Genomic DNA, 18,996 nt, shown 5'->3' on the forward strand with positions numbered 1-18,996 from the left:
AACAAAACAAAAAAAAGCCTCACGCTGACACCAATGATGTCTCCAATGGGGGGAGTCTAGATTCAGGGAAGGCTGGATTGACGACTCTTAGCTTGGCTGGGCTGAGGCAATGGCCCACCTCTCCTGGACGTGCTTCCTGCCAAGAGAACTATTGAACCACATAAAAATCCATCCCTGAAGTCCCAGAGGCATCCTTAGACTGGAGCACGGCCTTTAAATTAGATGCAGAGGAAGGAAAAAAGAAGGCAGATTTTTTTTCTTTGCCTGGAACTCGGTTTCAGGTTAGTGAGAACTGGTGGCCAAAGAGCCACTGCTGTGCCTGGCCTAGGTCACCTGCTAAAGTCCTGTGACATCAGCTGAGGGGTACCCCAGCCCCACGGAGGGCAGGATGGGTGATAACAGGCACATGTTCCCATGGCAACTCTGCTGCACAGAAGCCTCTGGAATTTTCTGCGGGAGTGGGAGGGTGTCGTGGCTCCTTACCCAGATTCTGAGTCTGGTCTCCAGGGTTGACTTTCCCATGCAAAGGCTGGGAGGAATCAGAGCCAAGGGAGGGGGAGGCAGGTGCCATCAACTTCTAGCCATTTACCACCTCTGGGAGAGGCTGGGGGCGCAGGGTGGGGGGAGCCTGAGAGTGTCAGAACGCTGAAATGTTTCATATCTGAAGAGGCTGGCACATGGCAAGACCTTGGAGGGAGGGCAGGCAAGGTGAACAGCTGGGAAATCCTCCCAGGCAGGAACAGAGCTGACAGAAGGACACATTGCTAAGACCCTGGGCCACCAGTCTGCCCTTCTGGGGCTCTGGGGTGGAACCTTGCAGGAGCTGCCCAAGGCTATAATTTGCCCTGAGGCCCCTACTGCTACCTCTACTCACCCCTGGGAATGCTCCCATCAGCCCTCCTTGAAGGTCCAAGGCACCCCCTATGCTTGCTTTATTCACCTCCCTAAGCACCCGTCCACCTCAGCCCTTTGGGGGGGTGCCCTCTTAGGCCCAGAGCCACCTCCTCTCCTGCTTGCTTGCCTCAGCACCTCCCCAGCTGGGGCAGCTGCTCCCTTCTTCCAAGGAGTCCTGCCCCCTCTTTTCCAGTGGACCCCTCCCACTGGCTCAGCAGCCAGCTCTTCTGAAGAATGAATCTCAAGGAAACATACCCGCTGGGGCTCAGCACGACCAGAGCAGTTCCCCATCTGTCTTCCCGGAGACACACTGCGAGGTCGGGATTGTTGCTGGAAACTGAGATTCACTTACGCGGGTGGGCAGTGACTTAACTCAGACCCTAGTTGCCACTGAGAGGTGAGGCTGGGATCTAAGGGCGGTCCGCGGCCACCCTGCCTGCCTCTCCTCTTCTTCAGGGCCTGCCTCCCTCCGAGGAGCTCACATTGAAGGGCTCGGTGCGCCTCCTTCCTCCTTCCTAGCTGCCACCTGTACCTTTCCATCAGCACACCTCTGTAGGCTCTCAGTCCTGGGCCAGGAACTGGATATGCAATCTTCTTTGCTGCCCATGGCTGGGAGACCCAAAACAGCTCTCCCCCATCCTGTCTCGTGTTGAAGCCCCTCTTAGGGCTTTACCCTTCCTTGACCTGCATCTGCCCCCTCCTCTGCTCCTTCCCTGCCTTGATCCTTGACCAAGGGATCATAGGAGCCCTTGGCACCCACTCCTCCCAGCCTTGCCCCATACAGGTTTGGCCAACCACTTTGGCAATGTCTGTGTCTCTCAGAGGGGTGACAGGTCAATTCCCATGGAGCTCCTAGGCCACAGGGAAGCCTGGGATTTTAGTCCCAATGAAGCGGGCTGGGGCCAGGGAGGGTTTTGCATGGAGGAGGAGGGACAAGAGAAAGTCGGTTACCAGGATCCCTAGGCGACTGCTCTGGGGGAGGAGGCAGTGGGACAGGGCACAGGGTGATATCTCTACCAGGCTCCTCTGAAAAGGACTGGAAGACCCCGAGCACCAGCCAGAGAGCCAGAGGCTGCAGACAGAGAGGCCCAAGCGATGGAGAAGCAGCAGCAGCAGCAGCCGGTGTCCTGGCCCTCACCTCAGGCCACTGGATCCGGAGGCCTGGAAAGCAACTCTATACCAGGCAACTTCCCTCCTTCAACAGGCCTGGGGCTCATTAAGCCAGCCTCCAGAAGCTCAGGCCCTCCACGTGACCTGTGAGCCTGCTAGAAGCCCCGGCCAGCTGGCTGTACAGAGGCTGGGTCCCAAAACCAAGCTGGGTGGCCACTGGGTGTCCCCTACTACTAGAGGGCCTGGGGACTTGTTGAGGTCAGTCTGTGCCGCCCCCCCCCCCCCCACCCCGCTTTTCCATTCTCTCGGAAGCAGAATGTGGTGTCTGGAGGCTGGTGGCCCAGTGCTGCTTGGGGCCAGGCTGGCTCAGTCTGCAGCGTGTCTCCTCCAGCTCCCCTGGGTGCTCTGGGGGTTGGGTATGACGATGTCTCGGGAACCTGTGAAGCAGCCCGGGGAGTGGAGAGGGAAGAGTGTCCTGTCCATTTCACAGATGCACGGGAGAGGCCGGCAAAGAAGAGCAGGAGCAGAGCCCCGGGGAGGGACGGCGCCCCTGAGCCCCCTTCTGTCCCGGAGATGGTTTTCCCGTTGCCCGGCTGCCGGGAGGGTGAGATGAGGGATCCCTCGAATGAGCACTCGGAGGAGCAGAAAGACTCAGGGCTGGACACTGGGGAGCTTCCGTCCATTCAACCCGAGCACAGAGACCCCTTCCACCCATGCCGGCATGGCCCCGAGCCACACAGCTGGACCGCTGTGAAAAGCGGGCAGCAGGATGGGCGCTGGGCGCAGTGGCCTCAACCCACTGAAGGGCCCAATGGGCCCAAAGCAGATAAAGACAGCTGGATAAAGTCGCCGATGGTGGGCCGGGGCTGGCCGGGCAGAGGGTCTGGAGGCCTACAGAGCGCAGGATGGCAAGCAGTTAGCACAGTGTGCTCCCACCCAGACTGATGGGACACCAGCTAGGGGCTTCTTGTTGGAGGAGGGGAGGGCTTCATTCCTCATGTGAGTCAGCTCTGCACCCCAAACAGGCTAGAGCCCCCTTTCCTACCTGGGTGTAAAGGACCCTCCCTGGTCTAGGTCCCCAGTCTGACCATCACCACTTGCCACATCCTTGGTCTCTATATTTGGCCCTGGGCCCAGCCACCCTCTGTGCCCTCGTTCTTGCCTCTCCCCTTCCCTCACCACTCTCCTGGCCCACCCGGCATGTGGACACCTTGTGCCTTCCTTTGGGCTGGTTAGGTAGGGAAGTAAGGTGGCTCAGTGCTTAGGCACGGCACTAAGGGCCCAGTCTGCTTGTGAACCAAGTACAGGCTGGAGCCAAGAGAGCTATAAACACGGTTCTGCGGGCTGAAGAGGGCCCCAGGAAAAGGGTGATGGTGTCCAGGCAAGCTCTGAAGGACCACACAGCAGTTTACCCACAGGCAAAGGGAAGAAGGGCCCGCCTGGCACAGGGAACAGCAGGCAAAGGCCCAGAGACGCGAAACATTCAGGTTGAGATGCTGTCCACCGGGAGCCAGCGAGGCCAAAGCAAAGAGGACCTTGAAGGTGAGGGTAAGGCCACGTCTTGGGGGCCTTACTCCTGGTCCAGATCAGGTCCTTCAGCAGGAAGGGTGGTCCCAGGCTTCTGATGCAGGGCAAGACTCTCGGTCTATAGAGTTCCTCCTAGAGATTTTCATAGACCATGTTAAATTCGTTGTCATCCTCAAACCTATGTGGTTTCTTCTGGGAGACACAGGAGTGAGGGAGGGGAAGAAAGAGAGAGGAGAAAGAAACATTAGGTAGGCAAAGAATGAATGTGAACCATTTCCTTTTTGTTTGTTTTGTTTTGTTTTTGAGACAGAGTCTCGCTCTGCAGCACTTGGTGGCCTTGAACTCACTATGTAAACCAGGTTAATTTAGAACTCTGGGCAACACTGCAGCCTCAGACTCCACCCAGAGTCCTGGAGTTATAGGCATGCGCCACCACACTTGGCTCTGAACTTACACTAACTTAGAGGTACTGGAGGCAGGCCGATTTCTGCGTAGCTTTGGCAGGAGGTCTGGCCTCTGTCCTAAGCCTACCTGGCCAGCCTTAATTGTGGCCATGCCACACCACTGCTGCTCTCCATGCTCCAGCTACAGCAGCCTCCCCTCGTCTGCTCGGGACTCCCTCTATTCTCTCCCCTTGGTCTGGAATGCTCCTCTCTCTACCTACACCCAGTTCTCTGAGTACCCCTGCTCACCTTGTTGGGCTCATCATAGCATCCCAGGGGGCCTTCCGGACTCCCAGCCCCAGTCTGGTCCCTCCCCAGGGGCCTGTTCCTCAAGATAGAACTGCAGGGCTGGAGAGATGGCTTAGCGGTTAAGCGCTTGCCTGTGAAGCCTAAGGACCCCGGTTCGAGGCTCAACTCCCCAGGACCCACGTTAGCCAGATACACAAGGTGGCGCACGCGTCTGGAATTTGTTTGCAGTGGCTGAAGGCCCTGGCACGCCCATTCTCTCTCCCTCTCTCTATCTGCCTCTTTCTCTGTCTGTCGCTCTCAAATAAATAAATAAAAATATTTTTAAAAAAAGATAGAACTGAAAATGTCTCTGCATATCCTTGAGGTTGTAACCTGTTTCTACACAGCAAGGCTCCCAGAGGGCAGGTATATGCTTAACTCTCTTCTTGTCTAGCATCCCAGGGCCTGGCACAAAGTGGGCACTGCCCAAGAAGGCCCTGACATCCTCAAGGTTCCAGAGTGGGAGAGTCTGCTTCCAGTCAGGGATTAGTTCATGGCTTTGAGACCAGGAGATTCGGCACAGTCCTGGCCTGGGCTGAGGGAGGCCAAGCAACCAGCCCCTGCACTCGCTGAGGCTCCCCACCCACCGTGTGGGGCTCCTGCACGTTACTGGCTTGACAGTCCTGCATTTTGTAGCACTCAAAGCTCGTATTCTTTTGAATTCTGGGGCAACTGGTGCTGCAGGAAATCATTGCTCGTCTACTTTACAGATGAGCAAGCTGAGGTCTAATAGAGAAAGTATGACTTATTTCTTTTCAATATTTTATTTCTTTATTTGAGAGAGAGAAAGAGAAAATGGGTACACCAGGGCCTCCAGCCACTGCAAATGAAGTCTAGACACATGTACCCTCTGTGCATGTGGCTTATGTGGGTCCTGGGAAATTGAACTGGGGTCCTTAGGGTTCGCAGGCAAATGCCTTAACCACTAAGCCATTTCCCCAGCCCAAAAGTATGATTTAATAATAAGCCCGAGGCCTTATCATGATAACAGTCTTGAGCGGGGCAGTCCAAGATGATACCAGCTCACCATCAGCTTTGCCTTTTAGCCAGCGCCTGCCTGGGATGACCTGGAAACCTCACCCCTCACCTGACTGGCCAGAGCTGATGGTGTGCGGTGCCCACTATTGGTAATTATACCGCCACACTGAGTGGGGGCCTGAGCACCCCTTTAAGTACAATAGTCTGTCCTCACAAGAAACCCAAGATGTGGGGACTCTTTTAGCTCCTCAGGTTGCAAACCAAGAAATCTGGGCACAGTGAGGTTAGGGACTTTGGGCCAAGGCTGCCCAGCTGCCGGGAGATCAAAGCCCAGAGTTCAGTCCTTTATCACCCCAAGGCCAGCTGCCCCCCCCCCCACTGCGGGTGGGAGAAGGGCTGCATCTAATAGCAGGTGGCTCATTTCTGTTGTGTATTAACATCCCGTGGTACAGATGATGAGACTGTCAGAAGAAAGAAGAGGAGCCAGGCTTGGTGACCCCAGGCCTGGGACATACCTTGGGGGGAAGGTCTTGGCTAGAGAGCTGGCTGCCAGCTGTGGTCTCGATCTGGTCATAGACTTCGGTCTCTCGGTGCTGCAGGGCCTTCAGGAGACAGGAGTCCAGAGTCAGAGACAAGACACGCAGAGGGGCAGAGAGCCCCCAGGCCCTCTGCCTGTTCCTAACCCTGCTGCACTGCGGGCGCCAAGAAGGAGGGCAAGCCCTGCCGGCCATCACCGTGTCCTGGATGGCCACGCTACCACACCTTTGTACCCACCAGTCAGTCCCTCTTTGAGTCACCTCATCATTATATAGGGTCTACTCCTTCCTGCCCCTTAACGCCTCCCTCAAGGCCCACCAACAGAGCGCTTACTTAGCCCTCTAGGTTCTGTCCAGATCCCATTTGGCTGCCAAAAGGAAGACCCTGGGCCACTCCCCCAATTGCTGCCTCTCTTAGACCCCTAAGACCCCCAAGCACCTGATAGCCCCCTACATGACACCCTCCTGCTGGCATCTGCCCCCACTCCCCGTTTCAAAGGCCCTGCCCCTGCAAGAATTGCCTACTACCCATTCTGGGGTCACAGGTAACCTAGGAACCCTGTAGGGTGTGTTCCTCATCATCAGGCCTGTGCCCTGCTGGGGGGTTCCGGAGTTCGGTCCCAGATCTCAGTGTCCCCCTTCCCTGACCTCAGCTTGTCCTTTTCTATTTCATGTCCTCAGCCACTCCTCCCTGGCCATCCAGGCTCCAGTTACTCCCCAACATACACCAGTGAAAATCCATGCTCCCACTGTCTGCCATGGCCTCAGACCCACAGAGCCCAGGCCTCCCCCAGGGCAACTCTTCAGTCCTGGCCTCCATGGCTCCCAGCCCCAGCTCACTTCCAAGGCACAGCCCTACCATCTCTAGTGGGCCTGGGTACTCTTGGGGGGCAGGGGCCATGCCTGGTGTGTCTCTGAGTTCCTGAAACTATATAGCTAGGCTTGGCATAATGAAAGTGACATCAAGTGGTTAGGGGACATCTCCCTCACATGGGTGTGCCCTGGGGCCACATTCACTATTGGGCTTAGATTCTAGATGGTACAAAGAATCTGGCTTTGAATCAAACAAGACAAGTTTCATTGGTTTTGTTGTTGTCGTCGTTGTTTGTTTGTTTTTGAGGTACAGTCTCACTCTAGTCCAGGCTGACCTGGAATTCACTATGTAGTCTCAGGGTGGCCTTGAACTCAGGGCAATCCTCCTAGCTCTGCCTCCCAAGTGCTGGGATTAAATGTGTGCGCCACCACGCCTGGCTTCGTTTCATCTCTTGGCTGTGACATCTGCAGCCATGGGCAACACTTAACCTCTATGTGCCTCAGTTTCCCCATCTCCAAACTGGGAATAGTCATAACTATCTTGCAGGCTCCATCCATGAATATATGCAATATTGTACGTCAAGGGCCTGGCACAGGGTTAGGAAAACAGTAGGTGCTCAATAAGCAGCTCTTCAATGATCAAGGAAGACAAAATGCTCCCCCCCCACCCCACCAGCAACGCCAACCAGAACCCAGCCTCGGAGTCTGCTGGGCTCTCAAGCAGAGCACACAACAGCTTAAGCAGGAGGCAGAAGCCTTCCCTTCCCCAGCGTACTTGTCATATGGATGCAGGCTTGTTGCCAAGGAGGCGGTTTCCCTGGCAACAGTCAAGCAGGGGTTGCTGAGGCAGGCTGGAGAGACAGGTGGTGCTCATAGGCAGGAGGAGGATGGGGAGGCGGCAGGGGAGGAGGGAGGGAGGTGCCCAAAGGCAGCCGCGCATGAAAACCCATGCCATGAACCATTTGGCACCTGGGAGACCCTAACTTCAAGGGCATCAGACACAGGGGTGGTGGCGCTGCCTCAGGGACTGTTCACAGTGTCCGTGAGTCAGAAAGCGGGTTGGGTTTTGAGAGAGGTCTTCCAAACTGCCTCCTTTCAAAGGGTCAGAAACTTTCAAGATCTGGGATAACCTATGCGGAGACATCTTTGGGTCTGCCCAGACCACTGGCCTCCTCCTACCGCACAGGATGGGAACTCCTTCTCCGCCGCCCTGTGGCCCACACACCCTCTCCACCCAGGCCTGGACCTTTGGCAATCTGACAGTTCAAATGGCCCCTTTGAGCTGGGTGACTCAGTTCACTGAAAACAGCAACAGTCTCCTTGCCTCAGCTGTCTCAGCTAGCTGAGAGGCAGATCTGGGGCCCACAGGTGGCTTCCGCTCCCTCATCTGGGCTTCCTAGTAAGTGTGAGCCCAGAGAGAGACCAAGGTTATTAGAGCCAGAGAGGGGCACCCTGAACCGATGGGAGGGTGTCGCTGGTGCTTCAGGCAGGGCGGGGACAGCCGCCACCTAGCAGCTGGGGAGGATGGCCTTTGACAAGTCCAGCCCCACTGGCTGCATTTGCACTCGGGGTGAGCCTGCAGCCCAGGCTGTGAAATGCTGGGTGAAGCTTCCTCAGCAGGGCACCTTTAAGTCCTGCCCTCCTGCCTTCTTGGGTGATGGGCATGAGGACTGCCTCCTTCAAGATGGCTCTGTGGGGCACACTGAGTTGGCTGCTCCGGGCTATGCTGGACAGTGGATTTTGCCTACTCTGGTCCTCTAGGGGAGCGGGCAGTGGTGCTGATTTGAATGGTCGCTAGCCTGGAGGTGCAGGTGTTAAGTCAGCGTCCAGGCCAGCCTCCAAGTAGGCATAGGGCAGTGCAGAACTGGCTGTCCCGGGCCTGGATCTGGTCTGACAGTACTGGGCACCGAAGTCATGGGGTAAATTTGAGGGCATAGTTAGGAAGGAGCAGTACTCAGTGGAGAAAGAACATCCCCGGAACTAGGCTGAGGACATGGCACGTCTAAAGTGACCGTAGAAGTGGGGAGGTGGCGCCGGGCAAGGACTTCCAGCATCGCATCTGAGTTCTGTCAGGAAGGTTGGTTCAGGGACAACCGCAGGGAGGGACTGGGGGCTGAGAGCAAGAACGGGGTTGCTGGGCAAGGCGGAGGCAGGGACCAAAGCTTGGGGAGCTGTGGGTGTTCCTGGTGAAACGGAATGCAGACCACAGGGCCGACGCCTCACGTTGCCACAGTGTCCCCTCAGCCCTGGACAGGGCCTGATGGAACCCTGGACTCCCTGGGAGGTGAGAGCACCCACTGTGTGCTGTGCATTGAGAGAGTGGGGTGAGGAATAGGTTGAGACAATAGTCACTTAAGCAAAAGGTGACTGTGATGGTTATGAAGAGAGAGAGGGGAAAAGGGAGGCTGTCATTTTAAAGATTTTTTAAAAATACGTTTTAGCCAGGCATGGTGGTGCATGCCTTTAATCCCAGCACTTGGGAGGCAGAGGTAGGAGAATCGTCATGAGTTTGAGGCCATCCTGGGATTACAGAGAGAATTCCAGGTCAACCTGGGCTAGAGTGAAACTCTACCTTGAAAAAAAAAAATATATATATATATATAAATACACACACACACATATATATTTGCAAGGGGAGAGAGGAAGAGAGAGAGAGAATGGACATGCCAGGGCCTCTAGCCACTGCAAACGAACTCAAGATATATATGCCACTTTGTGCATCTGGCTTTACATGGTGGGTACTGGGTTGTTAGGCTACACAGGCAAGTGCCTTAACTGCTGAGCCAAGTCTCCAGCCCCGAGGCTGTCATTGTAAGAGAGAGGTCTGGAAAGGTCTGCCTGACAGCAAGCTGAAGGGGAAGGAAGCAGCCAGGGGAAGGACCTGCAGGGAGGGGCTGCGGTGGCAGGGCGGGGTGGAGAGGTGGGAGAGACAGAGAGAGCTTAGAGGCTGTGAATTAGGCTCTGACTTTGACTTTGGGGTGGAAGCCTTCAAAGTGATGCTTTCATGAATTGCTTCCCCAAAACGGGAGGGGGGATGCACTACTGTAATCCCAGCACTCAGGAGGTGGAGGCAGGAGGATCAGAAATGTGAGGTCATCCTTGGCTGACTGTATAGCAAGTTCGAGGCTAACCTGGATGGAAAAGGACTAAAGATACCAGTCAATGGGCTATGTAACCTCATTTGCAGAGCCTCCCCATATGCCTTTGCTTTGGGCCCTCCCAATAATCTTGCTGTGAGGACAGCTTGCTGTGAGGGCAGCGGGAAGTGCCCTACACTTCCTTCAGTGAGGGAAGACCTGTGCCCAGTCTGAGGGCTCACCCAGGCATCCTTGGCTCCTTCCTCATCTTCTGTAACAGGGAATTCTCTAGTAAGATTTCTGCTTAGCTGATGCCCAGGTCACCAAAGCACTGAGCAGAGGGAGATCTGCTGAAGCTTTAATGGGATTGTTCTGTCTGCTGCCAGGTGAGAGACACACCGGGGGTGAGGATCGAACAGTCTTGCTGGAGGCAAGCCAAGTGCAGTGCTGGGGCCAGAGACAGGAGAGGCTGGAGTAGGAGAGACAGATTCTGGAGACACCTGAAACGAGGTCTGCTGACGGGTGGATGTGGGCGGTGACAGAATACCTTCAAAGTGTCCTGGGAGGACAGAGCCATCGCCTCCTGGGGTGCGGGTGTGGGAAGAAGCACGGAGACTGGAATCTAGGGAGCTGAGGAGATGTTCAGTTGGCCAAGTGCTTGCCGTGCAAGCATGAGGACCCGAGTTCATTTCTCAGAACCCACCTGAACGTGTTGGGCTGAGCATGCCAGTGTGCGCCTGTAATCCCAACACTGGGCACTCAGAGACAGGGGAGACCCTGGGGCTCACTGGACTGCCAGTGTAGCCTAGTTGGTGAGCTCCAGGTCAGTGAGAGACCCTGTCTCAAAAAAAGGTTGGCAGTAGCTGGACGTGGTGGTACACGCCCAGCACTCGGGAGGCAGAGGTAGGAGGATTGCCGTGAGTTCGAGGCCACCCTGAGACTCCATAGTGAATTCCAAGACAGCCTGAGCAAGAGTGAGACCCTACCTCCAAAAACCAAAAAAAAAAAAAAAAAAAAATGTTGGCAGTGGGCTAGAGAGATGGCTTAGCAGTTAAGGCACTTGCCTGCAAAGCCTAAGGACCCAGGTTCAACTCCCCAAGACCCACGTAAACCAGAGGCACAAGGTGACACACGGTGGTGCCTGCGTCTGGAGTTCTTTTGCAGTGGCTAGAGGCACCGGCATGCCCAATCTCTACCTAATAAATAAAAATAAAATAAAAGGTGAGCAGTGTTCATACCACATGTTCTCTCTCTAGCCTCTAATTTTCAAAACTAGCCGGGAGTGGTGGCACTTGGGAGGCAGGGGTAGGAGGATCACGGTGAGTTCAAGGCAATCCTAAAAAGAAGGGGGGACTGGAGAGATGGCTTAGCAGTTAAGGCACATGCCTGCAAAGCCTAAGGACTCAGGTTCAATTCTCCAGGTCCCACGTAAGCCAGATGCACAAGGTGGCACATGCATCTGAAGTTGGTTTGCAGTGGGTAGACTCTGTTGCGCCCATTCTATCTCTCTTTCTCTCTCTCTGTCTCAAATAAGTAAAAAATAAAATCTTAAAAAAATTATTTATTTAAGAGAAAGAGTGAGAGAGGCAGACAGACAGACAGACACACACACACACACACACACACACACACAGTATGGGCACACCAGGGCCTCCTACCACCGCACACAAGTTCCAGATTAATGTGCCACTTTGTGCATCTGGGATTACTTGAGTACTGGGGAACTGAGCCGAGGCCATCAGGCTTTGAAAGCAAGTGCCTTTAGTGGCTGAGCTATCTTTCCAGCTCCTCTAATTTTAATATCTGTTCATTCACGTGGGGATGAGTGTGTACAGAAAGGGGCCAGGAGAGGGGGAAAGGCTTTAAAGGTCAGGGGAGGTGGTAGAACAATGAGATATGAAAATGCAAAGGATTAAGCAGGGAGGGTGGGCGGGGTGAGTGGGGAGAGGATGAGGTGGCCGAGAGGGCCTGGTGTGGTGGCACATGTCTTTAATCCTAGCACTCTCTGCAGGGGATGCGGGGTTGGGAGGGTGGCTGAGAGTTTGAGGCCATCCCGAGGCTACATAATGAATTCCAGATGAGCCTAGCCTACAGTGAGACCCTGTCTCAAAAAAGCAAAATTAACGATATGTGAACAAGCATTAAGGAGGGGCTGGAGAGATAGCTCAGTGGTTAAGGCACTTGCCTGCAAATCTTACGACCCATGTTCAACTCCCCAGTACCCACATAAAGCCAGATGAACACAGCGGCTGGCTCGTGCATCTGAAGTTCATTTGTAGCAGCTGGAGGCCCTGATGCACCCATTCTTTCTCTCTCTCTCTCTGCTTGCAAATAAATAATTAAAATGTATTTTTAAACAGCATTAAGGCTGGGCGTAGTGGTGCACGCCTTGAATCCCAGCACTCAGGAGGCAGAGGTAGGAGGATTACCATGAGTTCGAGGCCACCCTGAGACTGCATAGTTAATTCCAGGTCAGCCTGGGCTAGAATGAGACCCTACCTCAAAAAGAAAAAAAAAGAAAGAAAAAAAAGCATTAGAGAAATCTGATGTATAGTAAGCTAATTAAAAAACTAAAATGTGGGATGGTGCACCCCTTTAATCCCAGTATTTGGGAGGCAGAGTTAGGAGGATCGCTGAGAGTTCGAGGCCACCCTGAGACTACATAGTGAATTCCAGGTCAGCCTGGGCTAGAATGAGATCCTACCTCAAAACAAAAAGCAAAAACCTAAAATGTGGGGCTGGAGAAATGGCTTAGCAGTTAAGGCAGTTGCCAGCAGTGCCAAAGGACCCAGGTTTGATTCCTCAGTACCCACAGAAAGCCAGATGCACAAAGTGATGCATGCATCTGGAATTCATTTGCAGTGGTTGGAAGCCCTGGTGTCCCATTCTCCCTCTCCCTCTCTCTCTCCCTCCCTCTATTTAGAAATAAATGAATAAAGTATTTTTTCTAAAAAAAAAAAAAAAAAAAAGCCGGGCATGGTGGCGCACGCCTTTAATCCCAGGCAGAGGTAGGAGGATTGCCATGAGTTCAAGGCCACCCTGAGATGACAGAGTTAATTCCAGGTCAGCCTGGACCAGAGTGAGACCCTACTTCGAAAAACAAACAAACAAACAAACAAAAAGAATTGAAGTTTGAGAGAGATACAGAACAGACATTCCAGGGGAGCTGGGTCTGGTGTTTAGAGATGTCTGGGTTGGAAACACAAGCTGGAGGCGGTCAGGGCACGGCTGGTGATCAGAACCTTTCCTGATGAGCTGGTTCAGGGAATGGTGATAAGGAGGAGGGGGTCCTGAGGCTGAGCCCCGTGTTTACTGTAGTGTTCAGAGGTTGAGGTTCCACAGTTCCTGAGGAGGAGCCAATGACTGAGGACTGAAGAGCTGTGGCAGTGAGACAAGGGAGGGTCGGGAGAGAGGGCACTCTTCCAGAACCGTGTAAAGAAAGTACCCTAGAAAGGGCCGGAGGCATGGCTTAGTGGTTAAGGCATTTGTCTGCAAAGCCAAAGGATCCCAGTTCGATTCCCCAGGACCCACGTAAGCCAGATGCACAAGAGGGCGCATGTGTCTGGGGTTCGTTTGCAGTGGCTGGAGGCCCTGGCGTGCCCATTCTCTCTCTCTCTCCCCCTTCCTCTCTCTCAAAATAAAATAAAAGTATTCTAGAGAGAAGGAATGCTCAGTAGTGGCTTGCTTATTAATGGCTTGCTGGATTTAATGAATGCTTTTTAAAAGTATATATATGAAATACAAATTCTTTTTTAAAACATTTTATGATTTATTTACATAGAAATAGAAAGAGAGGGCTGGAGAGATGGCTTAGCGGTTAAGCGCTTGCCTGTGAAGCCTAAGGACCCCGGTTCGAGGCTCGGTTCCCCAGGTCCCACGTTAGCCAGATGCACAAGGGGGCGCACGTATCTGGAGTTCTTTTGCAGAAGCTGGAAGCCCTGGCGCGCCCATTCTCTCTCTCTCCCTCTATCTGTCTTTCTCTCTGTGTCTGTCGCTCTCAAATAAATAAATAAAAATAAATTAAAAAAAAATAAAAAAAAACAAATAAATAAATAAAAAAAAAAGAAAGAAATAGAAAGAGAGAGAGGGAATGGGCACACCAGGGCCTTCAGCAGCTGCAAACTCCAGTCGCGTGTTTCCCCCTTGTACATCTGGTTTACATGGGTCCTGGGGAATAGAACCTGGGTCCTTTGGCTTTGTAGGCAAGTGCCTTAACACCTAGCCATTTCTCCAGCCCTAAAGTTTATATTTAATGTATTTTTTTTATTTACTTGTGAGAACTGTGCAGAGATCAGAGGATAACTTCTGTGTCTGTCCTCACTGTCCACCTCCCGTGAGGCCGTGTTTCTTTTTTTTTCTTTTTTTTTCCTGGAGATTCTTTTTTTTAAATTTTTATTATTATTTTTTAATTTTTATTAACATTTTCCATGATTATAAAATATATCCCATGGTAATTCCCTCCCTCCCCACCCCCACACTTTCCCATTTGAAATTCCATTCTCCATCATATTACCTCCCCCTTACAATTATTGTAATTACATATATACAATATCAACCTATTAAGTATCCTCCTCCCTTCCTTTCTCTACCCTTAAGGCCGTGTTTCTTGCTATGGATTCTTGCTCTGATGTTCTTTCCTGTGTCAACGTGATCCTCTGGGAAAGTCTCTTGCCTTCCTCCAGCCTGCTGGGATTACAGACGCCCTCCACGGTCACAATGACTGAACAGGACCGCTCGGGGGAAGCCATGGGGGACAGCTACCCAGGACAAGAGAGGGAGCTCTGTCCTGAGTCATGAAGAAAAGGAAGCCGGCTGGAGGGGACACGGTTCAAGGTAAGGGATTTAAGATAGAGGGAATCGTAGTACCCTGAATCTACCAAACTAGTGTAGGATCACTCACCCTGTTTTAGTCAGTATGGAATCAGGACACACAAGATTGAAGGAACAGAGCCAGAGGCTGGAGAGATGGCTTAGCGGTTAAGGCGTTTGCCTGCAAAGCCAAAGGATCCCGGTTCGATTTTCCAGGACCCATGTAAGCCAGATGCACAAGGTGGTGCATGTGTCTGGAGTTTGTCTGCAGTGGCGGGAGGCTCTGGTGCACCCGTTCTCTCTCTATCTGTCTCTTTCTCTCGAATATATAAAAATTTCTTTAAAAAAAAAAAAAAAGAAGAAGTAGAACCAGGCAGGGCGTGGTGGCGCACGCCTTTAATACCAGCACATGGGAGGCAGAGGTAGGAGGATAGCTGTGAATTTAAAGCCACTCTTAAACTATATAGTGAATTCCAGGTCAGCCTGGACTAGAGTGAAACCCTACCTCAAAAAAAAAAACCAAAAAACAAAAAAACAAATAAAAAGGTAAATAAATAAAGTAGAGCCACAGGCAAAAAGGAGGACGCTCTCCCAGTGTGGTGGCTCATGCCTGAAATTCCAGCTGAGGCAGGAGGCACAGCACGTTCCAGATCAGCCTAAGCTACACAGTGGAGACCCTGTCTAAAACAAAGCAGACAAAAGCAAAGCTTTGCTCCCCAGTCTGACCCATTCTAAAGATATCTTCTTGGTAGTCAAGTTCTTTTTATTTATTTATTTATTTCTGATTTGTCAAGGTAGGGTTTCACTCTAGTCCAGGCTGACCTGGAATGCACTATGTGGTCTCAGGGTGGTCTCGAACTCATAGAGATCCTCTTGTGTCTGCCTCCTGAGTGCTGACATTAAAGGCGTGCGCCACCATGCCCGGCAGATAGTCAAGTTCTTAAAAATACTGTAGTACTAGTATGACTTTGCTCAATGGCATATCACAAGCACATTTCACTTGAGAGAAAGCAAAAGTTAACACAATGAAAAGGAGAAATGCATAAACACACAGTCATACTGGCAGATAACTGGTAAAACAGATCAAAAACTCAATAAGGATCAAAAAGGAGTTGTTTTTTTTTTAACTGACAGTTTCTTTTTTTTTTAATTTATTTATTTATTTGAGAGTGACAGACACAGAGAGAAAGACAGATAGAGGGAGAGAGAGAGAATGGGCGTGCCAGGGCTTCCAGCCTCTGCAAACGAACTCCAGATGCATGCGCCCCCTTGTGCGTCTGGCTAACGTGGGACCTGGGGAATCGACCCCGAGGTCCCTTGGCTTTGCAGGCAAACACCTTAACTGATAAGCCATCTTCTCCAGCTGCAAAATGGAGTTTTTTGACATGATCAACATAGTTGGTCCAGTGGACATAGATAGAACTCTCATTCAAAGACGCCTGGGGCAAGTTCTCCCCAAGTGTGTGCAGGATATAAACTGAGTCAGACAGCAAGTCTCGAAAGATTTTCAAGTGTTAAAATAAGAGAATATATATATGTGATAGAACCCAGAACCATTACAAAATCACAAAAAGTCTTAAAAAGTTTTATACAACACTTAAAAAAAAAAGGGGGGGGGCTGGAGAGATGGCTTAGTGGCTAAGGTATTTGTCTGCAAAGCCAAAAAGGATCCTGGTTTGATTCTCCAGAACCTACATAAACCAGATGCACAAGGGGGCACATGCGTCTGGAGTTCATTTGCAGTGGCTACAGGCCCTGGCGCACACATTCTCTCTCTTGCTCTCTCTCTCGCTCTTTCTCTTTCTGCCTCTTTCTCTCTCTCAAATAAATAAATAAATTAAATATATTAAAAAAACAATGGGGCAAGGAAGAGTTTTCCATGGAAAATGTACACTGAAAGATAAAAAAAATACAACCTACTGAAATCTTAAGTGGAAGATGGGCATGGCGGCACAGGACTGGAATTCCAGCACTGGGATTACACAGGCTGAAGATCGTGTGTTCAAGACCAGCCTGGGCTACAGGGCAAGTCGCTAACTCTCAAGATTAAAAAAAAAAAAATCCAGCCGGGCGTGGTGGCACACACCTTTAATCCCAGCACTTGGGGGGCAAAGGTAGGAGGATCACTATGAGTTCCAGGCCACCCTGAGACTACATAGTGAATTCTAGGTCAGCCTGTGCTAGAGTGAGACGGTACCTTGAAAAACGAAAGCAAAGAAACAAAAACAAAACAAAACAAAAAATGTCTGCTGCTGCACGCCTTTAATCCCAGCACTTGGGAGTCAGAGGAAGGAGGATTGCTATGAGTTTGAAGCCAGCCAGGGCCAAGAGAGTGAATTGCAGATCAGCCTGGGCTAGAGTGAGGCCCTGACTTAAAAAAACCAAAAAAACAAATCTTATGGGGACTGAGGATTTGGCACACTGGTAGACTATTTGCCTAATATGTGCAAGGTTCTGGGATAGACGCCCAGCAAAGCGTGCGCACACGTGCCCACACACGCACATACAGAAGATCTACAGATGCAGCCAAGTTATACGTACAGGAGATTTATAGTCTCAAATTCTTAAGTTAGAAAAGAAGGATAGGAAATTATCTCAGGGGGCTGGAGAGATGGCTCAGTGGTTAAGGTGTTTGCCTGCAAAGCCTAAGGACCCAGGTTTGATTCCCCAGGACCCACACAAGCCAGATGCACATGGCTACATACACCTGGAATTTATTTGCAGTGGCTGGAGGCCCTGGCATGTCTTCTCTCTCTCTCTCTCTCTCTCTCTCTCTCTCGCTGTCTCTCTCTCTCTCTCTGTCAAATAAATAAATAAAAATAAAATATTTTAGAAAATTATCTCAGCATCTATTCAAAGAAAGTAAAAGGAAGAACATATTAAACACCTTCCCGGTTGATATTGTATATATGTAAGTACAATAATTGTGATGGGGAGGTAATATGATGGAGAATGGAATTTCAAAGGCAAAAGGGTGGGGGGGGAGGGAATTAACATGGGATATTTATTTATTTATTTATTTATTTATTTATTTATTTGAGAGTGACAGACACAGAGAGAAAGGCAGATAGAGGGAGAGAGAGAGAATGGGCACGCCAGGGCCTCCAGCCTGCAAACGAACTCCAGACGCGTGCGCCCCCTTGTGCATCTGGCTAACGTGGGACCTGGGGAACCGAGCCTCGAACCGGGGTCCTTAGGCTTCACAGGCAAGCACTTAACCGCTAAGCCATCTCTCCAGCCAGGGATATTTTTTTATAATCATGGAAAATGCTAATAAAAATTTTTTAAAAATGCCTCACTCAAAAAAAAAAAACAACAAAAACAAACAAACAAACAAAAAAACCTTCCCCAGGGCTAGAGAGAGAGTTCAATAGTTTAGACCACTCAAGTTTGGTCCTCAGGACCCACAGAAATAGCTAGGCATGGTCCCAGTCCCATAGGGAAGCAGAAACTCAAAAATCTCCCAAGCTTGAGAGAAAAATGGCAAACTCCAGACTTGGCAAGAGACCCTGGCTCAGATAAGAATGGACAGAAGCTAGGTGTGATGGCACACATCTTTGATCCCAGCACTCTGGAGGCAGAGGTAGGAGGATTTCTATGAGTTCAAGGCCAGCCTGGGACTACACAGTGAGCTATGGGTCAGTCTGGGCTATAGTGAAACCCCACCTTGAGAAAGAAAGAAAAAAAAAGAAGCAGTTCAAGAATGGGCAAAAGAGTGATGGTTCCACAGATGTTCTGCTCCAGCAGCCGCAGGCGAGTGCAGCCTACAGAAGGCAAATGCATTAGGCACTACGTGGACACACACACGTGCACACACACATTTGACACACCCACACACCACCACCACCGCCACTATCACCACCACCACATTATCCAACCAAAATCAAATAGAAAGGAAAAGAAATCTTGGTCTGGAGAGATGGCTTAGGGGTTAAGGCACTTGCCCGCAAAGCCAAAGGACCTTGGTTCAGTTCCCCAGGACCCACATGAGCCAGCTGCACAAGGTGGTGCATGATTTGGAGTTCATTTGCAGCGGCTGGAGGACCTGGTGCCCCATTCTCTCCATCTCCCTCCCCTGCCTCTTTCTCTCTCTCTCTCTCTCAAATAAATATAAATAAAATATTTCAAAAAAAAAAAAAAAGAAAAGAAAAGGCTGGAGAGATGGCTTAGTGGTTAAGTGCCTGCCTATGAAGCCTAAGGACCCTGGTTCAAGGCTCATTTCCCCAGTACCGATGTAAGCCAGATGCACAAGGTGGAACATGCATCCATTCACTCTCTCTCTCTCTCTCTCCCCTCTTTCTCTCTGTAGCTGTCAAATAAATAAATAAAAATAAACTTAAAAAAATGCAAGAGCCAAAGGAAGAGGAGTGTTTAAAAGAAAGAAAGAAAGAAAGAAAGGAAAGAAGGAAGGAGGAAGAAAAAAAGAAAGGAAAAAGAACTCTTCCCCAGAGGTTGGGAATAAGACAAGAACATCCACAATTACCATTCTGTTGTCATCACACTGGAGGCTTTAGACCATGC

The 18,996-nt window shown here is 51.1% G+C and overlaps 1 protein-coding gene across 2 annotated transcripts in view; it reads right to left on the minus strand.

Moving 5' to 3' along the window:
- Window positions 1–2,781: 2,781 nt before the first annotated feature.
- The window catches only part of Nfam1 (NFAT activating protein with ITAM motif 1), a 54,381-nt gene continuing 38,166 nt past the window's right edge, over window positions 2,782–18,996 (minus strand). The window contains exons 5-6 of one of the 2 annotated variants that reach the window (XM_045153229.1): window positions 5,756–5,842; window positions 2,782–3,720 (exon numbers count right to left, since the gene is read on the minus strand). In XM_045153229.1, coding sequence (XP_045009164.1) covers window positions 3,664–3,720; window positions 5,756–5,842 — 144 coding nt within the window. In that variant the 3' untranslated portion in view covers window positions 2,782–3,663. Of the gene's footprint in view, window positions 3,724–5,755; window positions 5,843–18,996 lie in introns of both variants that reach the window. The other variant, XM_045153228.1, reaches the window with a different exon arrangement.

This window comes from Jaculus jaculus, chromosome 6, assembly GCF_020740685.1.
Source record: "Jaculus jaculus isolate mJacJac1 chromosome 6, mJacJac1.mat.Y.cur, whole genome shotgun sequence".
Lineage (NCBI taxonomy): Eukaryota > Metazoa > Chordata > Mammalia > Rodentia > Dipodidae > Jaculus > Jaculus jaculus.